At 50.6% G+C, this 19,262-nt stretch overlaps 1 protein-coding gene across 2 annotated transcripts in view; it reads left to right on the plus strand.

Moving 5' to 3' along the window:
* Positions 1-241: 241 nt before the first annotated feature.
* Positions 242-19,262, plus strand: part of NTN4 (netrin 4) — a 38,665-nt gene continuing 19,644 nt past the window's right edge. Inside the window, exons 1-3 of one of the 2 annotated variants that reach the window (XM_035551744.2) lie at positions 242-402; positions 3,355-3,884; positions 16,717-16,989. In XM_035551744.2, the coding sequence (XP_035407637.1) occupies positions 285-402; positions 3,355-3,884; positions 16,717-16,989 (921 nt within the window). In that variant the 5' untranslated portion in view covers positions 242-284. The remainder of the gene's footprint in view (positions 403-3,354; positions 3,885-16,716; positions 16,990-19,262) is intronic. The other variant, XM_035551745.2, reaches the window with a different exon arrangement.

Below are 19,262 nucleotides of genomic sequence, written 5' to 3' on the forward strand. Positions count from 1 at the left end.
CGCTCCGCGGGGGCGGGCAGGGCCGGGGCGCTGCCGAGCCCCCCCCCCCCCCCCCCCCGCGGCTGGGCCGGGATGGGATCGGACGGGATCGGACGGGATCGGACGGGCGCGGGGCGGAGCGGCGCGGGGCGGAGCGGGGCGGCGGCGGCGGGGCGCGGGGCGGCGGCGGGCGGCGGAGCGCGGCGGGCGGCGGCGGGGCCGCGCGGGGCCCCCGCTGATGCCGCGCAGGGCCCGGAGCGCCGCGGGGCGGCGGGGCGGGCGGCGCCGCGGCCGGGGGCTCGGAGATGGGGCTCGGGACGCGGCGGCTGCTGCTGCTGGTGGTGCTGGTGGTGCTGGTGGTGCTGGTGGTGCTGGCGCCGGTCCTGCCGGCGGTGCTGGTGCCGGGCGGCGCTGCTGCTGCAGGTGGGTCGCGACCCCCCGGGAAAGCCCCGTCGGAAAGGAGGGGAATGGGGAGAGGGGAGAGGGACCCCGGGGGAGAGGGGTCCCCGCCTGGCAGGATCCCCTGCCGCTCGGACGGGGAGATTGGGTGCAGGTTTGTGCTGCGATCCCTGGGGTGTCGGCAAGCCGAGCACCAGTACTCTTCCTCACAAGGAGAAACCCAGCTGGGAAGCGGGCGCTTGGTCGGGCTCGGGGCGCAAGTGGAACATCACAAGGCAAGTGTTGCTAAAATGCTTAAGCGGGAAGCATATGATTTTCCGTGGATGTTTTACAGGTGAGTCATGGTATTCGCTGCGTGCTCTTGCTCCTTACGGAAGATCCCAGTCCAGCAGCACGCACAGGACAGAGAACGGGGTATTTAGTTGGGCAGATGCTTTTAGTGCAAGTAAGGAAAAGCACTGCGCCGGGGCTGTGGCAGAGCAGTCATGAGCTCGTGGCTCACAACGTGGAAACCTTTACGCTCTCATCTGTCTTTCTGCCAATTCCTCTTGCATGCAGCACTAAACTGGAAAGCTGTCACTTTCCATAGCATGCGGTGCTCTGCGTCCGTCACGCGACTCTAATTCAAGTGAAAACAAACACCCTTTAGAGGGGGTTTCCTTTCCCCCCTTCCTGCCCCGGTGATGAGCAGCAGGGTCTGCGTGCCAGCAGCCTTCCCCAAATCCTGCTGAAGCCGAGGTCCCTGGCCCCAAATCTGGCCGCAGGTGAGGAAGGGACCCTCCCTCTGTGCCTGGCCCGAAGGCGGCTCCAGTCAGTGACCGGGGCCGGAGGGTACCAGGAGCTGAATGCTGCTGGGGGCAGCCGAGTACCTTCAGCTCCCAGCGTCTTGCATGGGAATTCGGTAGCCAGCCCCCCTGGCACAGCCTTGCCCCTGCCCTGGGGACAGCCACCACAGGGACAGCCACCCACAGGGACAGCCACCCTGAGCCCTGGCACCACCAGGGGCCCCAGGGACCCTCCCACTAGCCAGGTCCTCCCCACTGCCTCCTCGGGACAGTAATTGGTGCTTGTCGAACTCAAGCAATAACCTGGACCTGGCTCAGGGTGCTGGCTGAGCCCTGCTGTGTTTGCCTCTTCCCGAGCCCACCTTACGATCCCACGGCTCGGGGAACCGCAGCAAAAGCTCACCTATTTGTTTAGCGGCTAGCTGTGCTGCGTTACGTGTAGCCAAAGAATCTAGGAAAGCAGCCAAACACATAAATTAGGCCAACTTGCGGCAAGCCTGATAACATGATAATAGCACACACTTGCCTAACCCTCCGGAGAGCTGTGTAGGTTAGTTAGTGTTTACACGAGGCTTTGAAAAGTGTCTTCGGGAGATGTAAGGGACATTACGTGAATTTTACAGTTACGCTTGTGTACTTTTCTGGAGTAGGTGTGTGCTGCACAGTTAATACAGATCATCTCAGATACACTTCTACACGTGGCGCTTCTGTCTCTGTAGGAAGCTAACTTCACTGAGCCTTTTCTGCTCACTAAAAACTTCCCGAGACTTTTTACCTGGTGAAGTCCAGAGACTGTAATCAGGATTGCTTTGTGATGGGTGCATAACAAGCAGCGGTCCACATCTGTTCTGAATAATCGGCACAGAAAACCTGTATAGATCGATGGTGGTAAAAATGTGTTGTTTCCAGGGTGTTTCTTCTTAAGGAGCAGAAGGAGCAGGGAAATCTGTCAGGCTCTGAAGGCTTAGTCTTTGCTAGTGCATAATATAGCTTAATTGCAACTATGACACTGTAGACAAAGGCTGAATAAAGCCCGAATAAAGGATTTATTGGATGCTAAACTGAAACGACCTTTGGACATAACAAAAATGCCAAGAAGAAGCCATAGTAATTGGTGCACAAAGCTGATTATGTATGATTGGCCCAGTGATAAAGAAGACATTATGCACTTCAGATGTTTTGGCCTGCCTGCATCCAAGTCATCAGAGCTTCTTCTTCTTCTTCTTTTTTTTTTGAATATATTAAACAGTTGTGGTTCATAAAATAAAGCCTTGGCCTCCTGCTACATTTATTAATGAAGAGGTGGAGAGCCCCTCATCAAGCGTTCCCGAACCAGGAGGGTTGCTGTGCAGAGGGTTTCACTCCGAACCCCACAGTGATTTTGTTTTCCTTCGACTCTCTGACTGTGATCTTTAAACCGACAAGGCTTCCAGAGAAACCTGAACACAGCCCACAGAGACTCAGCTGCGAGGCAGCTTGCCAGCATCATTTCAACCAAAGATTTATTCCTCCCCCCCCCCCCAAGTCCTGCTTTACACACATTGGTGACAGGCTTCCCAAACTTCAGCAGCGTGTCGATTCAACCTGTGCAGCAGACTGGGGCTGTAGGGAGATCTGGGGTAGGAAAGGAGGGGAGGGAAATGGGGGTGAGGATTTGGGGTCACCGTTTAAAGGAGATGCTCGCAGCAGCTCCCGTGCCCCGACACCTGATGTGCCATGGTGAGATGGGGCACAACACGTGCAGCAGAAGCGTGCCACCTTTCTTCTGCCTTGCTCCCCATCCCCAGCACCGCCTGGGTCCCCTCCAGGGCCTTGGTGACGGGTGGCTGCTGTCCCTGAGGGCCTCCTCCCTGTCCCTGCCCAGCTGCCTGAGACAGGAGGGTGAGGTGCAGGCGTCCTCCTCCCGCCCTCTCTCTCTCCCTTCTCATCCCTTTACAATTCTTGCTAGGGATTTTCCCAAGCACAGGGAAGCCCTGAGGGTGGGGTTGCATTTTTTTTTTTTGCTTTGTTTTGCTGTTTTAGATGTGCTAAGCTGCAAGGAGAGTGCTATGTGGTGGTGCATCTCCTGTGGGGTTGATGGGCACCAGGGACGTAGCTGTGCCCGGGTGGCGGGTGGTTGAGTGCGGCACAGCCTCGGGGTGGGTGGCAGGGCCCCAAAAGACATCCCACGGTCACTTCGTTTTCCTTCCAGGCCTGGGCAATACAGCCGGGGCGGGCAGCCCGTGCGAGAAGGCATGCAACCCCCGGATGGGCAACCTGGCCCACGGGCGGGCGCTGCGGACGGAGACGGCCTGCGGGCGCCATGCCACCGAGTCCTTCTGCGCCTACACCGAGGACGCCGCGCGTCGCTGCAAGCCCCCCGCCTGCGGTCGCTGCAGCGGGGCCCACGCGGGGCTGGCGCACCCCCCCGCTGCCATGGCCGACTCCTCCTTCCACCGGCCCCGCACGTGGTGGCAGGCGGCCGCGGACGCCCCGCAGGAGACCATCCGGCTGGACCTGGAGGCCGCCTTCTACTTCACGCACTTAATCCTGGTCTTCAAGTCGCCCCGGCCGGAGGCCATGGTGCTGGAGCGCTCGCAGGACTTCGGCAAGACCTGGAAGCCCTACAAGTACTTTGCTGCCAACTGCTCCGCGGCCTTCGGGCTGGAGGACGACGTGGCGCGGAAGGGAGCCCTGTGCACCTCCAGATACTCCAGCCCCTTCCCCTGCACCGGAGGAGAGGTGAGTCTGCAGGGACAGCCCTCTGCTCTGCTTGGGGCTTGTGTTGCTCATTTTGCTGCACCAGGCTCCCCGTAACCCCATTTATTTCACAATGTGTGTTCCAGGTAATGTAAGCACACTCCTGCCCCTCACTTCTCCGGGCTCCTAGTCCCGCTGTTTTTCCCAAAAAGCTTCTCATCCCTCACCTGGTGAATGAACATGGACACGGTGGGGGCTTGGGAACTGAAAAGGTCCAAAGACGTGTTCACTAGCTTCACACTTACTCCCGTGTGGAAATAATATGAAAAAAAAAATTGCTAAGAGAAAAAATACACATGAAAAACGAGATATTATCAGTAGCAGAGACAGCAGGTAATAAATGGCACACCTGGAGGTGCTACAAGCAGAACCCTTCCCCATCCTGCTGGGAGTTACTTGTAATGTCACTCCGGGCTGGACACCCAGCCTGGCCGCTGCTCCGTGGGGTCCCCACCTGGGCAGGGTCCCCCAGGACCAGCGCTGGCCGCCAGGGCTGCTCCCTCTAGTGGCCTCATCCCACGGACTGGGCTGAACGGTGAAGGAAAACCTCGCTCTGATGCCATGCAGAGAGAGGAGCAAGCCTGATTCGTGAATTAGGGTGTCGGTTTTCCACTGATTGTTGCTGATAAATGCTGTTATTGCGTTTTCCACTGATAACGTGTTTTGAGGTGAATATCCTGTCCTTGGAGATCAGCATCCACATCTGAGAAGAATCCCCCATTCACAGCTTCCCACCCTACCCCCATCTATTAGGGTCACCTTCGCCGTGCTCGGAGCATCTCTCTGCAGAAACACAAGGAGCTGCTCACCAAATTGCATCTCTCAGCTGCATCTCAGGACGCGGCCGACATCCTGCTCTAGGAGAAGCTGAGTCGTGCCCTTGTCAGCTCAGAAACAAGGATCTCCAGACGTGCCAGACTGGCCCACTGTTGTTCCATTCGACTAGCAAAGGGTTTAACTCACGTGGTGTGCAGGAGAATCATAGAATCATAGAATATCCTGAGTTTGAAGGGACCCACAAGAGAAAGTGATATCTTCTCTTCTTCTCCCTCCATCCTCTCCTGCCCCCAAAAAGCAGGCTAAATAGAAGAATGTATCAGCACCCAGAATGAGGGCTGTGTCTGGCAACAACCTGTGCAAATCCTGGCCTTGCGAATCCCTCTGCAGGTTGGTGCAACGTGAGGGCACAGCAGGACTGAGGCTCTTGTATATCAAAACCATTGCCTACTTCAGGAAGGACAGAAATCTGGTATTGTTTGGTGTGTCTGCGGTAGCCTGCTGCAAAACAGGCTATGTACCGAGCTTGTTCCTGCAGGATCCCTTCTTCTGGCATTGCCTTAGTTTGTGTTATCACAGAGAAGCTGTAAAAGTCAAGATCATTTAATTATTCCAGGATTTAAACAAAAGTTGAGTCCAAAAGGCTGGAGCTTATAAGATTTTATTTACATGGCACACTTCAGTTCCCTGCACTTAAAAACCACTTCTATTTACCTGCAGAGTAATAACAGCAACTTTCTGGTGACCAGATGGCAAGCGTGCATGCTTAGCAAATATCGCATTTAATTTATTACAGTGTGCTACATTCCAGCAATTACTCCTAACTGCCAATAGCAACATGTATCTCACCTAAAGAAACATCGGAGTTTTGTGTTCTGTTCAGAGTTATGCAGTGCTTTACTCCCACTTCTGGCAGTACCTAATTCCAGACATATGGAAACAGTAATTTCACTTGAAACAGTGGTTTTAAATACGCATTCATCTGAAATGTCCAAGGGTATTATTTAATTGCAGCTCAGTTCCCACAGTTTTCTTTAAAGCACAAACATAAATTCCATAAGTGCTACTGGATTTCTTTTTAAACTTTCGCTTTTTAGTGCGATGTAACAACTACAACCCATGATCCAGACTGTGTATCACACCATCTATATACCACTTTCTCCCACTTCAAACATATCAACACCACATGTGCATTTCCAGGCACGGAGTCAGGGCCTGCAGGATCTGGCAGCGTTTTGTGGGATGGAGGGGTTTCTGCCTGCTGCTGGCAGCTCAGTCGCTGCTGCCCATCCCTTGGGATGAGTAATTTGCAAAGCTCAGGGGCGGCCTCAGGAGGTGGCTGCTCACCCCAAAAGAGCATCAGAGCTCAGCAGACCTGGGCTGGTGGTCCCTGCTTTTCACTGTCTGCAAGGTGCAGGCAGCCCAGGGAGGTGGTGGCGTCACTGTCCCTGGGGGAGTCCAAGGAAAGGTTGGACCTGGTACTTAGGGACATGGTTTGGTGGGTGACATTGGTGGAAGGGTGATGGTTGGACCAGATGATCTTGAAGGTCTCTTCCAACCTTTATGATTCTATGATCCACATTTCTGGTGCCTGCAAGACCCATTTCAGGGCAGCAGAGGCAGAATCTCATTGTACTCAGGGGGTTGTGGCCTCTTTTTAGCAAGTCCTATGTGTTAATTTGGAGCAAAGGTATATCTGCTTCATTTTTTACTGTGTGCTTCTTTAAGAAAAGAAAAATCAGACCTTTTGCATTTCCTCTGCCCTCCAAGGACTTGGCAGTTCCTTTCAGGAACCCAAAGCCCTGGTTTTGGGTCTTAAAGGTTTTGTCATTGGAAGTAAGCACGTGCTTACAGGTAAGCGTGTACTCAGAGCTCCTGTGGTTCCACACATACGGCCAGGCTGTCCCCTTCCCACATGGGCAGGAAGGAGGAGAAAACCCCATTATAGCCAGCCCGGGTATCCAGCAAGCCTCAGGCACCTGCCAGGCAGAGGGGTCAGGCTTGCACCACTGTGAAAGGGAAAACAAACTCCTTCCCTGTCAGGGAATAATTTTGGATCAGCTGCATGCAGAGAGGTCGCTGAAGACTCTCGCCATGCTCAATTTAGTGAATTGTTTCACAGCAGTGGCTCATTTAACCTAGGCAGGAACCTCTAAATGCCGACCTTACATTATCAGTGTTTTAAGAGAAAGGCTAAGGCCAAGTTTTAGCCTGGATCTTACAAATGTGCCACAAACCCAGGGTATTTTTGTGGTTTTCCAGGGTGTAACCCTTCAGCCACATTACTGCAAAAGAAATCAGAACTGATTCACCAGCCAAATATAATCTGATCTAAGTAAACAAGATGCAGAAATAAACTCTTTCAGCGTTGTGCTCAGACAGGAATGCCATTTTTATTAGCACGTGTAAAAGGCCATCTTCCCTCCCATATTTTGGATCATATTAATATTTCTTCCTTTACAAGCTAATCTTAAAACTCTCCTGGACTAGGGATCAGTGTTAAAAGCTCATCTAGAAGGGGCCCTTAGCAGATGTTGGTTCTTTAACTGAGAGTGAGGGTGACTGTCCACTCTGCAATGCAATTATCTCATTCACTTTAAATTCCCATCTGTGGTCAATTCAGATTAGCTCGCCTGAGTGTCCCCATTTAGACAAGCTCCGGGATAAAAGGACCTACTGAAGCAGAGTCTCCTTGACAAGATTTTAGTAAATTAGTAACTTATTTGAGTGTTCATCTATTCAGAATACGGCTAATAAATCACTTTGAGACTTCAGCCATTGTTGCTATTTGCTATTAATAGGAGAGGTGTATTTGCAGCTCGACTGTTTTCCAGCAACAAACTCTACCACTCTGCTGACATTTGAAACATCTCATACCACTCTTTTACTGTGGGGTGTGCGTGTGTGTGTCTTACTGAGCATTTTATTGATCTCATGTGCTTTCTGTAGCAGAGAAACCTTCCAGTGCCTTGCCTTGCACTGTTACTGCATGCAGCCCGCCTCTGTTCCCCAACGGTTTGCACACCAGCCCTACTGGTTCTACCTGAAATTAACTCTGTAGACCAAAACTTAAGTATTGTCTTGCTCCTCACAAGTTTGACCCTGACAGACAGCGAGCAATTTTAACACTTGGTGACACAAACAGGAGTTAAAGGTACTCAGTGGATTTTGTTTTGGTACCCTAATTTTGGGTGGTAGGAACAATTTGCTGTAGCCTAGGAGCTTTTGCCCACTTTTTGCCTTTTAGGCCTAAATAAGCTTGGTTTTAAACTTACCATTGGCATCATTAACTGAAGGTAAATCTACATTGCTCTGGTCCTGGCTGGTCCTGTTCAGTAGTGCACGGGACAGGTGAGGGCACAGTTGCAGAAGTACATTTTCATACCTTGTCCCATCTCTACAATTTGTAGAAGTACATTTTGAAGGAAGAAGAAAAAAAAAAAACACTCTTTAACAGCATCTTCCTGATCACTTTGTCCTTGGGAAAATGCTCCTTACTGGGCTCTCTGCAAAGGTGCTGCATGTGAAGGAGAGCCTGTTTACCCAGGGAGTGATGGGGGTGATGGCCAGACGCAGCACAGCTCTTTGCATTGTGTCCATGAATTTTGTAAAATACGGGGGGCCTTATTTCATAAGCACAAAAATGAGGATTTCTAGGGAAAATATAATGACACAAAGTAAATTAAGTCAGGGCAGAGTCAATGATATGATGTAGGAACCTAAAAATCCCAGGTTTTGGTGGCTGATAGTTCAGTGTGGCGTGGATTCAGGTAAAAATGGGAAACCTGAGCTTAGGTTTTACTTGTGCCCAAGAGAATGCAGGACAAGGACAGCTCCAAGCACATGCAGAGATGAACCTTTGATAACCAGGGAATTTTACCATGAAAGACACCTGCCCTCCAGAGTTTGGGCACCACCAGGGGTGAGCAATAGAACAGTTTTCTGGGCACCGACACCTGCTTGTAAAGTTTTCCACACGTGGAGGACCAGGGATGATCCTGCCGGGTCTCTGGGCCAGGCTGGGACTACTGCAGACTGCAGCTCTCCTGGAGCAGTGATGAGTCCCTTTTCTGGGCCTCCTGGGGAGCTCAGCGCTGCTGGTGGACCAGGGACCAAGGCAAGAAGCTTGTCCCACCTGCCCAGCGATCCTCCGCTCGATTCCCCCTTTGCAGCCAGCCCGCAGGAAGGCCTCATCGTCTCCTTTTCTCCCTGGCTGTCCCAGGGTTCTTGGCACTTGGAGTTTGGCCCTCGGCTTGGCCAGCTATTGAAATGCAGCCACCTCTGGGATGGAGCATAGCCAGTGTTTAATAGTGCGTGCCGGCAGTCCCCTGTTTAAAACAGCAAGTTTCTAACTACTGCAGATCAGGGCTTCAAGATCGGCCTCCAATTATGGCTAAAACAAATTATTCCTAGGAGCGAGCTTGACCAGCCTGTGAAAGGGGATATATTGTATATTGTCGGCTGCCAGCAAGAGGAGGAGTGGGCTCCAGGGCTCCAGGAGACCCTTTCCAAACTTAGGTTCTCATGTAGGAAGTAAAGAGCACCATACCCGCATGAAACAAGAGGAATTTGGGTAGGGAGAATTTAATTCTCTAAATTGGCATCTGGCCTTGTTAGCAGGGTTATTGCTTCCCTTGAGAAAAGGGCCGCAGGATTTTAGCGGTGAAGCCGGAGCCTCTCTTCCAGCACTGCACCCCACTGCTTCACTTCACTGCTCCTTGCTGGCATGAAGGGAAGACTGGATCACTTGTTCAGCTCCCAGCTAGCTGGCTGTAAAGTGGGGCTGCCATATTTCTCTTTGGAGAAATCGCATGGATACAAATGGCCACGTGAGAAGCAGGTAACCTAAAGCAGTGAATCGCCGCATCTCACAAGTCTTGGATCAAAAGCTGATCGGGACTTAATCTGAGATGAATCGACATGCACTACAGGTACTGGCATGAGGTCTCCAGTCTACAGGCATTCAACATCCCACACAAATGTCAAAGACCTCAAATTCTGCCTGGACAACATTTCCAGGAAGAAAAGAAGTTAATGTCCAAAGGAAACTTACCAGAGACACAAGCCATGGCTCTCCTCTCTATAACCAGTCTCTGTGCTGCATCCCCCATGTCCCATTGCCATTGTCAAAATCTATAGCTGTGGGCTGAAAGGGGGATGCTGTTTCTCACGGCCTTTTTGGCTGTGCATATTTGCATACAATTCAGCCAGATGTTCTTCATCCCCAAATTAACTGTAGCTCCTGGGCACTGAATGGCTTCCACTGCAATAATAAGCAGCCAGCTCTGCAGACACAAAGCCTTTTCTCTGTAGACAAAAGGAGTTGAAAAATATTCATGAAATTGACTTACGCTTAGGCTGGAAGCAATCGCCTGGATCCCTAGCACTGTTGCAGGCATTCATGCCGTCAGGCTAACCTGCTGCCTTGCAGGCTTTTGCAGCAACACAACGTGCTCAGAAGCTGCGAGGGGCTGTCCTGCGGCCCTGGGGAGCCAGCCAGCTGGACGAGCACGTCCAGTTCTTTCTCTGCCTCTTTGGATGTAGCTCCAGGTTTTCTTGGTCTTCCATACCCAAAGCAGGTACTGCTGGCAGGCCAAGGCAGAGCACATAAATCTTTGTAGGGATAGGAGGTGATCTTCTGGATGGAAGAAAATTGCAGTACCGTCTTTCTTGCTCATCAGTCAAAGGACTTCATATGGCCAGCTGAAAGGTGCTGGTTTGCTTTCCCAGGCAGGATAGCACAGCCTTGAAAACAGGATTCCGAAGATGAGAAAAAAGCAGTAATTCTTTTCCCTGATTGCGCATTGCCAATGATATCGTGCATCTGAAGCGTTTTGTGAGCCAAGAAATGGAGCATTGCTACCTGGCTGATGAGTGGGAGTGGTGATGAGGCAAAATAAAGCAGTTGTGGAATAATTTACCAGTTCATGGAGAAGCACTGTTAGCTGTGTTGAAGAAATCAAAATGTTTTGAGCTGATTGCACTGGAGAGAGATTTTGGTGACGAAAAACGTTACTTTTGTGATCATCACCTGAAAGAAGACAAGCATGACCTCACAGGGTTTCCTTTTCATCTGATAAAATTGTGCAGCGGGATCTTGAATGGAAGCTGAGAAGATGGCCCTTGCCTGACTGATTATTGCCAGAGAAGTAAAGGATTCTGGAGGAGTACTGGGGCTCTTGCCCAGTTCTCCCTGTGCCATTTTCACTCCATCACCAGATGGATGCCATGTAGGAGTAGGAGCTTTTCCCGCACAGCTTCTCGCTTTTGAGAATGGCAGAGCAATGCCTTGAGTTTTCCAAAAGACAAAAATTGCATTGGTATAAGTTAACTTGTTAAGGCTCCCGCAGGGGACAGTTATTTGAAATAGCTGGATTTTCTTTTGGAAGTCTCTGTAAGATCCTGTAACTCTTGGGTGGTGAGGCAAGGGGTTATTTTCCTCATTTTATGTGCTGCAAAAGATTGCAGAAGGGCTGTAGGCACAGGCCAAATGTTCCGCTTTGTCAAAGTGTATGAAATGTCCATAACTGCAGGAGTGCCATTTCTCCAGCATCTCTAGGGGCTCAGCGGACTGCTGTTGGTGGTGCACAGCAGGTTTCCGTGGCCATCGCCTGGGGATGTGGACAGAGCGCTTGACACTGTGGTCCGAAAGGCTAGTCCCACTGCTCAGTGCCATCTTAGTTTCTCTGACAGTCCCCTCTCTGCTGTGGCAAGACAGGTCCCCCAGTTTCTCTGACTCTTTTGTCTCACCCAGGTGATGCTGAAGCGCCTGCAGTGAATGTGCTTGTGCAGGGGGTGGCCAGACCTTTCCCCAAGAAACAGAGAGGCTCTTTCTCCCTGCAGCCCACGTGGTCCCACAGGCAGAAAAGCAAAGCTGTATGCTGGAGGAGCTGGTGGGTGCCACCTGCCTGGTTTAGGCTGATCAACTTCCCACATCATTTGAATTATTTACAGCACCTGCAAAGAGTCTTTTTTTTTAGCCTCAGGTCATTGAAATGAGCACAGCACATCACAGATATGTGTGGGTTTTTCTCTTACTAGCTCTTTTTCTTGTTGTGGGGGTAATACACTGAATAATAGAGGGTCCCAGCACTAGGGTCCTAATGGCCTTCACAGAGAGAGGAGTCCACCAGGTTTGATTCTGTGGAGGACCAAGACTGTTTCTGTAAAGCTTGTAAGAGCTTAATGCTTTTAAGATATCTGTCAAGTATGGTTGAAGTTAGCTAGTAGTTTCAAAATTTTTTAGAGCAGACTGATAAGCAGCTGCATGGATACACAGATGGAGTAATGGCATAAAGCCTATTTCAGTAGGAAGCTAACCTAAAAGATACAAGGAGGCTTCTACTGCTCTGCAGACACAGCTCTCCCCTCTGGGAACAGCCAAGGAAGGAACATGGCAGATGTCTCAGGTTGCAACAGGGGAGGTTTAGATTGGACGTTAAGGCGAATTTCTTCACCCATGAAGAAAAATGTTGGAAAGAAACCACAGACCACTTCATGCAGTGTCACTGTTTTGGGTTTTACAACCAAATAAAAGTGTGGTGATGTTTTTAATATTTGTTCATTGCTTTTATTTATACTGTTTTACTTGTTTGTTGGCTTGTTTCCACGCTCGTTGACTCCCCCATCCACTTACCCCTTCTGCGTTATTTACTGCTGTTGTTTATTGCTGTTTGCAAACCATCTCCTGATGCCTTCCAGGCTCGGGGTGATGGGTTTGGGTCAAGGCCTTTGGGAAGCGCAGTGCACAGGGACAGGGCATGCACGCAGAGCTGTGGGTCCCTGCACCCTGCCTCTTCAGGTGCCTGTTTCTCCTATAGGTGTCTCTTAAACCTCAGGGGCGTTTCTGACCCGAAGAGCCCCCTTTATCGCTGCAGCCATGTGCATCTCAACAAAGGCCTGTGGCGGGTGGAGGCTCTGGTGGCCTGAGATGTGCCCGTGACTCATGTGGATGGCTTTGCTGGCGGCCAGCCTTGCATTGGTTTTGTTGACTTCCTTGGGTCTCTATGACTTCAGAGCCTATTTTGTTGTTCTCAGCATCATTCATTAGCATTTTCCTTCCCACTGTGGATATATATATAAAGATGCCCTTTCATTGCCTTTCGAGTGCAAACATAGTAGGGTACTTCTTGCAAAGGGACTTTTATGTATTTATAAATCAAGGTCATTGTGGTGCAAGTGGTTACTTGAGTGCAGCATGCTCGTAGCCACCGTTTTATTTATATTCAGGGCTACATTTTTGCATCTGGGGAATGGAAAGAAGCTAAAGCTTCTTGCGCCACTTGAGCAAAAAAATCTGAAATAATCAACAGATGAAGAGCTGCTCACGACAGAGCTTCCCTGTGAGGAAATTGAAATGCTGTGAAAATTAATTAGGGGGTGTCAATGTTTCTGTGTGCCCAAACGACAGGCAGCCTGGCTGAAGAGCAGCACGTTTCCAGCCCACTGTGTGCATGGGGTGCTCCCGGCCACCCCATAGAGCCCCGGCCATCCCACTGGGAGCCGGGCACTGCTGTGGGGCTGGCTGGGATGCAGCCCCCAGGACATGGGGAGAGGGGCAGCACCTGGCCGGGGCTGGCAGCGGTCTCTGGGCACCACACTGCGGCGGCTGGCACCGGGACACATTGCAGGGTCATGGCCTAATGCGGGGACTTCAGTCTGCATTTCCATTTTTTATTGAAAGCATTGCCTTTTCCTCAGACGTTTTTCATGGGGATGAGGATTCCTCAGCACCCTATCTGGCTATGCAGAGACACTTCTCCCCCCACGCAGATATCCTTGTGCAAGTCTTAAATCACACCTCTATTGACATTGCTTCTTGCAAACATCACATTTATGGACATGGGATACAGCAGCACAATTCCACTTAGCTTCAAAGGAACATTACCCTGAAAATCACTTGGTATTTTGTTTTGAAGACAGTATTCATTTTGTTTCCCTCCTAGTTAGTGACATTTGCTCCTCAGATACAACCTATTGCTAGATACTTATTTTTAAATGGAAGCTGAGACAAAGATTTGGTTCCTGGGAATGTGCTTAAGAAGAATCCCAAACATCAAAAGATTTATAATGAGCTCGCAGCACTGAAAATGAAAATACCTTTCTGATAGGATGTATTATGGCATGTGCAGCACAGAAGTGCTGTGAGTTTTCAATTTATCACTTCCTACTTGTTCTACAAAATAGAAATTTGTAGTAATGCACACACTGAACAGCTGCTGATGTAGAGGTCCAATCCTCCCACCTTTTACTATCATGTGTGGTGCTGACTGTCATGTGGGAGAAATCACACCATCTACCTAACATCATAACACTAATTTTTGGCACATTGTCAATAAAGCACTTACATGGAGGCAGGCAAGCCAGAGCTCTGGTCACCATGCGGTGCTTCCTGGTGAGGCTCATTGTGTGCAGAAAGCTAGATTTTGGTGCCATCACTCCCTTTGCTGAGTAGGTGCATTTCCCTGTGCACGGTGGAGCACCCTCCATCCCTCCAAGGCAGGGGCCTTGCTCTGTGAAAACAGAAATGGCATCATTTATCAAAAAGGATGCTGTCCTGTACCTCGCTGAGCTATGTATCTTCTTTGTGTAATCACAACATGGCTCTCTTTGGCAGGAGTCTCAGGCACGACTTCTTCCAGTGTTTTTGCAATATGAAGAGTAGCAGACACAATGGCTTTGAAGGCAGAGACACCCCATCCAGGCAGCAGGAGGGAGGTGGCACCAGGGGAACAAAGGGCTTGCAGCACCCCAAGGCCAGATGTACATGCACGTAGGCAGTGCACTCACCTCAAATCCTGCCTAAACGCTTCCTCTGTGCCATTAAAACTATTTTGGTTCAGGAGGCCTCTGGCTTCTGGCAGAGCTGTAGGTGTGAAAACCTGGTCAGGTGTGCTGTGCAAGCCATGGTTCGTTCATACACGGGATGCTGCAGCCCAGGGCCTGTCCTCTCGGTGGGAGAGTTGGGCAGAAAAGTCCTAGGAGAGGTGAGAGCAGGAAGCCAGCCCCCATGTGCAGGTGTATGTGGGGCTGGGGTGCTGGGCAGCACAGGGGTGAGGGCCCACTGCAGCTGCATGAGGACGGTGTCACCCCCGTGATGTGCTGGGATTACTCCAGAGACAGGCTGGGATGAATCAGCAGGGTTAACAGCTGAACAGGGAAATCCTGCTGGGAAACACGTCCTTGATCTTATTGTGCAGCCTCTAGGGGCTCCAACTCAATCGGCTGGGACAGAGCAGAGAATTGCTATTTGTGTGGCGACTTACGTGTTATAATGACCGTTTTGTATTTTATTAAAACAGACCCACTGGCATTGGAGGGTGGGGAGTGGGGGTGTTTACTGCAGTGGCAGGGCTGAGACCAGGCTCCCCCGTTGTTTTGTGCTGCTCGCCGCTCCGCTGAGCCCGGCTGGAACGATACGGGGCAGCCGGGGCAGAAGCTGAGAGACCACTCTTTGCAGCCCCTGGGGACTGCAGATATGGCTCATGTTTAGCATCACTGTTTTCAAGCAGCCATAAAAAGACATGTTTGTAACAATTTAGGGCCAGAGCTGAAATACTGGCTTCATGGAAATCAGTGGCCTAACTCCCCCTGAATTCCGCACTGGCATGATTTAACTTCTTCAGCGCGAAGGCGCTCAGGATTATTGATTTCATCTCTGTATTGCCTTTACTAGGGTTACAGGCATCAGTCGCAGGTATTAAAATGGGACTGATAAACAAACAAACAAACAAAAAATAATCAGAAGAAAGTCTGTAGCTGCATCTAGCATAACTTGTTCCTGTTTTTGTATTTCCTTCACCACTCCCATCTGAATCAGGACAAACAAAGAGTTCTCTGAGATGCAATTTATGCTAGGAACCCAAAATGCTAGATTTTACAGAAAATTCTCAGCCAGGCATTTTCCATCATCTCCACTAAAAAGGAATCAATGTCTCCAGTGTGGACATTTTCCAGGGAATTTTCTTTCCATGTCTGAAAACATCTTGTGTTCACAAAGCCACTAGTGAGTATATGTGATCAGAAAGACACTGATGTACGTTTGGGTAAATAACAAGCCCTGGGGAGAGGCACAGAGCCTGATCGCTTGGTTCATTTGGGTTTCTGTTCATACTGGCTCAATATGTATTTTGGGATAGCAGGGAAAATGTCTATGCTCCTGAAAGAGAGGAAAAAGACACCTTTTGAAATGTGTTACTGTTCGGTAATGCCCCTCATCAGACTCATTGCTGCCGCACAAGGGGCACCACTACCCAGCCTTTTAGGTGGTTTTAAGCCACTTCTGGAAGCAGTGCCTCAGCCCACGAGGCTGTGTCACACTCAAACTATTGCCAAGAGCCTCATTTAACTGGTGCTTGCAAATACTGTAATTCATCACGCCTTCAGGAGCTAGTCAGCGGAGGGGTATTTAACTATTTAAAAAGCGCAAACCATAAATTAAAAGTTCTGGTGACTAATACATGTGTCATAAATGTGTCGTTTCGTGTGAATGGCAGCTGTATGGATCACATGCTGGTTCTGTGTCACACTGCAGGCAGCCAGCCCAACAAGTTTAAAATAAACCTCTTAACGAAAATTAGTTATTTTTATCTGGTGCTCTTGATTTTCAGTGTGAGACAATATTTACCTATTCAATCAGACTGAAGTTAAACTAAAGACTGACTGATAAGTATTTGTTTAAGCCTCTGGAGCTCCCAACTTTTCATTCTTTCTTATCTCGGTTTCCTCGACTATCAGCTTGCTGTCACTAATTGCCACACCGAATCACTTCTCCACTAGGAAGTGGCCTGGGACTGACAGGAGCCAAATATTTGGAAATCCAAGCTTTATTTGTTAAAAAATAAGCGGGGAGGGAAGGAGAGATGTCGGTGAAGACTCCCCAGCCTGATGACCACCCACAGAGCTGCGGTTTGTTAATGGCCAAATTTAAGTTGGTGACACCACAGGGACCAGACTTGGTGCACCCAGGGACACGGGGGGACAGGGGACATGTGTCCCAGGGACGGTCCCACACTGCTGACACCTCCTTTCTGCGCAGGTGATATACCGAGCCCTCTCGCCGCCCCTCGCTGCCCAGGACCCCTACAGCGCGGAAGCCCAGGCGCAGCTGAAGGTGACCAACCTGCGCGTGCGGCTGCTGGAGCGGCAGAGCTGCCCCTGCCTCCTGCCGGCCCCGCAGGCCCCGCCGGCCCCGCACTACGCCGTCTACGACTTCATCGTGAAGGGCAGCTGCTTCTGCAACGGCCACGCCGACCGCTGCGTCCCCGTCAGCGGGTTCCGGCCCGTCAAGGCGGCCGGCGTTTTCCAAGTGGTATGTACATGCACGCGGCAGTGGCTCCTTAAAATACTAATGTTTCTGGCTCCCTTCTCATCCTGGATGCTAACTAGGGACAGCACAATATCTGACTGGTACTAAATGAAGGGCATTTCGATGACAGGGGGAGCAGAGCTTCCCCGATGGCAGCAGGTCCCTTACGCTTGCCGTTGCTTCTGGAGCATCCTCAGAGATGGGGTTGGGTCCTTAGCTGAGGGGCGGGAGGGCTGGCTCTCGCTCCCAGGCTTTCCATTGCACTTTGCAATACCTTCTCTGGGTAAAAACCCTGTTTTCTGGTTTCCAGGGGACTCCCATCACAAGAGCTCAGAGCTGAAATCCCTTGGGACCGTCCAAGACACAAAGCCCAGACGTGGCAGGCCAATGTCAGTGCCTCCCCGAGCAGCAGCATGCCTGCACCCTGCCAGCCCGGGGACACCCCAATGCGCCGTGTCCTTTCTTTCCTTCTTGGCTGGCCCAAAAGGGACTGTCTGTGCTGGCAGAGAAGCTGTAGGGAAAGCCAGGGCCATTAAACATATTGCACTGAACAATGTGAAAAAGGGGAAGATCATAAAAATGTAAGCCAATTACTTGAGGTAAGGAGGTCTGGCATCTCTCCAGCTCTTCGGGGAACTCTCATTTGAGTTAAATTATGGTCTCAAACATGAAGCAGACATCATGTTTCCCTTCTAATAGAGCTAGTCTTGCAACATCTTGAAAATATACAAATTTGAAAGCATGCAGCGCTATGATTGATAAGCCTGTTTCAAGTAGCGCTGCTCTGGTTTTCCCAGATGTTCCCTGAGTGAAAGCCTTTGAAAGGAGCTGTTTACTTGGGATTATTTCAGTGTGATACAATTGCACGGGAGTGTGCCCCAGAGCACCGCTGAGAGTTACAGCAGAGACTGCAGCCAAATACGCTTCTAGTACAGCTATAGCCTATGGAAATCACAGTGCACAGGTAGCAGGCGGTGCTGTGGGAAGGAGCCGCTGCCAGAATCACGCTGAAAAACAAAGCAAGAAATAGCAGCAAGCCCTTGCACCAGCCCCAGGGGACTGGGAAAGTAAACTGCAGTTATAAATGTGGCAAGAGTCCCAACAGTGACGTGTGTGCAGTCAGGCTGACTCATTCTGCTGTGCCTCAGAGCTTACTCTGCATGGCCCACGAGGCACGGGGCAGCCTAAGGGTGACCTAGCCCCATGCTTTGCAGCAGGACCTGCTGGAGGGTCGGGGTGTGCTGAGGTGTCTCCTCAAGTGCCGAGGTGTTCCCTCTCCCGTTGCCCCTTTTTACACCCTAAGACCTCAGGACGCCTGAGGCTGAGCCCCAGCCGTGCCAGGGGCTGGCCAGCACGTTGCTCCAAGGTGGGAGCAGGGGATTGTGTTGTGTCCAAGATAGCAACATGACATGTGCACGCCTGTGTGTGAGCAGAAAGGTTGCAGGATCTGCAGCTGCTTAGCTAGAAGAAGTCAAATTTCTGAAAAGAGAGTAAGATTTCAGAAAGGGAGCATTTTTCGGCATTTCACCTGAAAAAGCCAGTTACATAAGTGACAGTTCTGAAGAATTATGGTCAGTCATTCAAGCGTGAGATGTCATCTGTATGTAACTGTATCTATGTGGGGTTTTAGCAGAACCTTCACTGTAAAACTGGGGACAGCAAAAGCTGGGAAACACATTACCATTTCCCAATGTGAATACGAAATCTGGCTCAGTTCTTGTGTGTGTTTTGACCAGAGCACTCCTGAAGGACATCCCCTAAATTAGACAGTTAGCATCAAATTTCATGAGAGTTTATGATTCCTCTTCTTCTCCAAAAAAAAAAGAAACTTTTCCCAAAAAAAGTATGCACTAGTTTTCTCAACCCCCACTTGTTCTTAGCCTAGAGGCAAAATCCTAGCTGCAGGCTTATTTTCAGAGCCTGCTTGGCCAGCAGAAGAAGCGGACGTGGTGTATTTGTGTTTCTGCTGGGCTGTAAGCCGGCGCATCCTGGTAGCACTAGGCATAGCTGCCAGGTCTCCTGAACCCTGAAGCATTTTGGCCACCTGCCCCGGCAGCGAGGGTGATAGAGTCTGACAAAGCCATGCAGGGATACGGAGACGCTGCTGGCTGCTGCCCGGGTGAGTTTAGGGCCAGGGTGCCCCGCTCAGCTCGAGACCTCGTCCCGGCCTGCTGCTGCGGCATTCCTCCCATCGTATGAATTTTTCCTCGGTGGCTGGGCCATCGTGTGCTGGGAATCTGACAGTTCTGAAGAAAAAATGTTCTGAATGGCCGAAG

Source organism: Cygnus atratus, chromosome 1 (assembly GCF_013377495.2).
Source record: "Cygnus atratus isolate AKBS03 ecotype Queensland, Australia chromosome 1, CAtr_DNAZoo_HiC_assembly, whole genome shotgun sequence".
Taxonomy (NCBI): domain Eukaryota; kingdom Metazoa; phylum Chordata; class Aves; order Anseriformes; family Anatidae; genus Cygnus; species Cygnus atratus.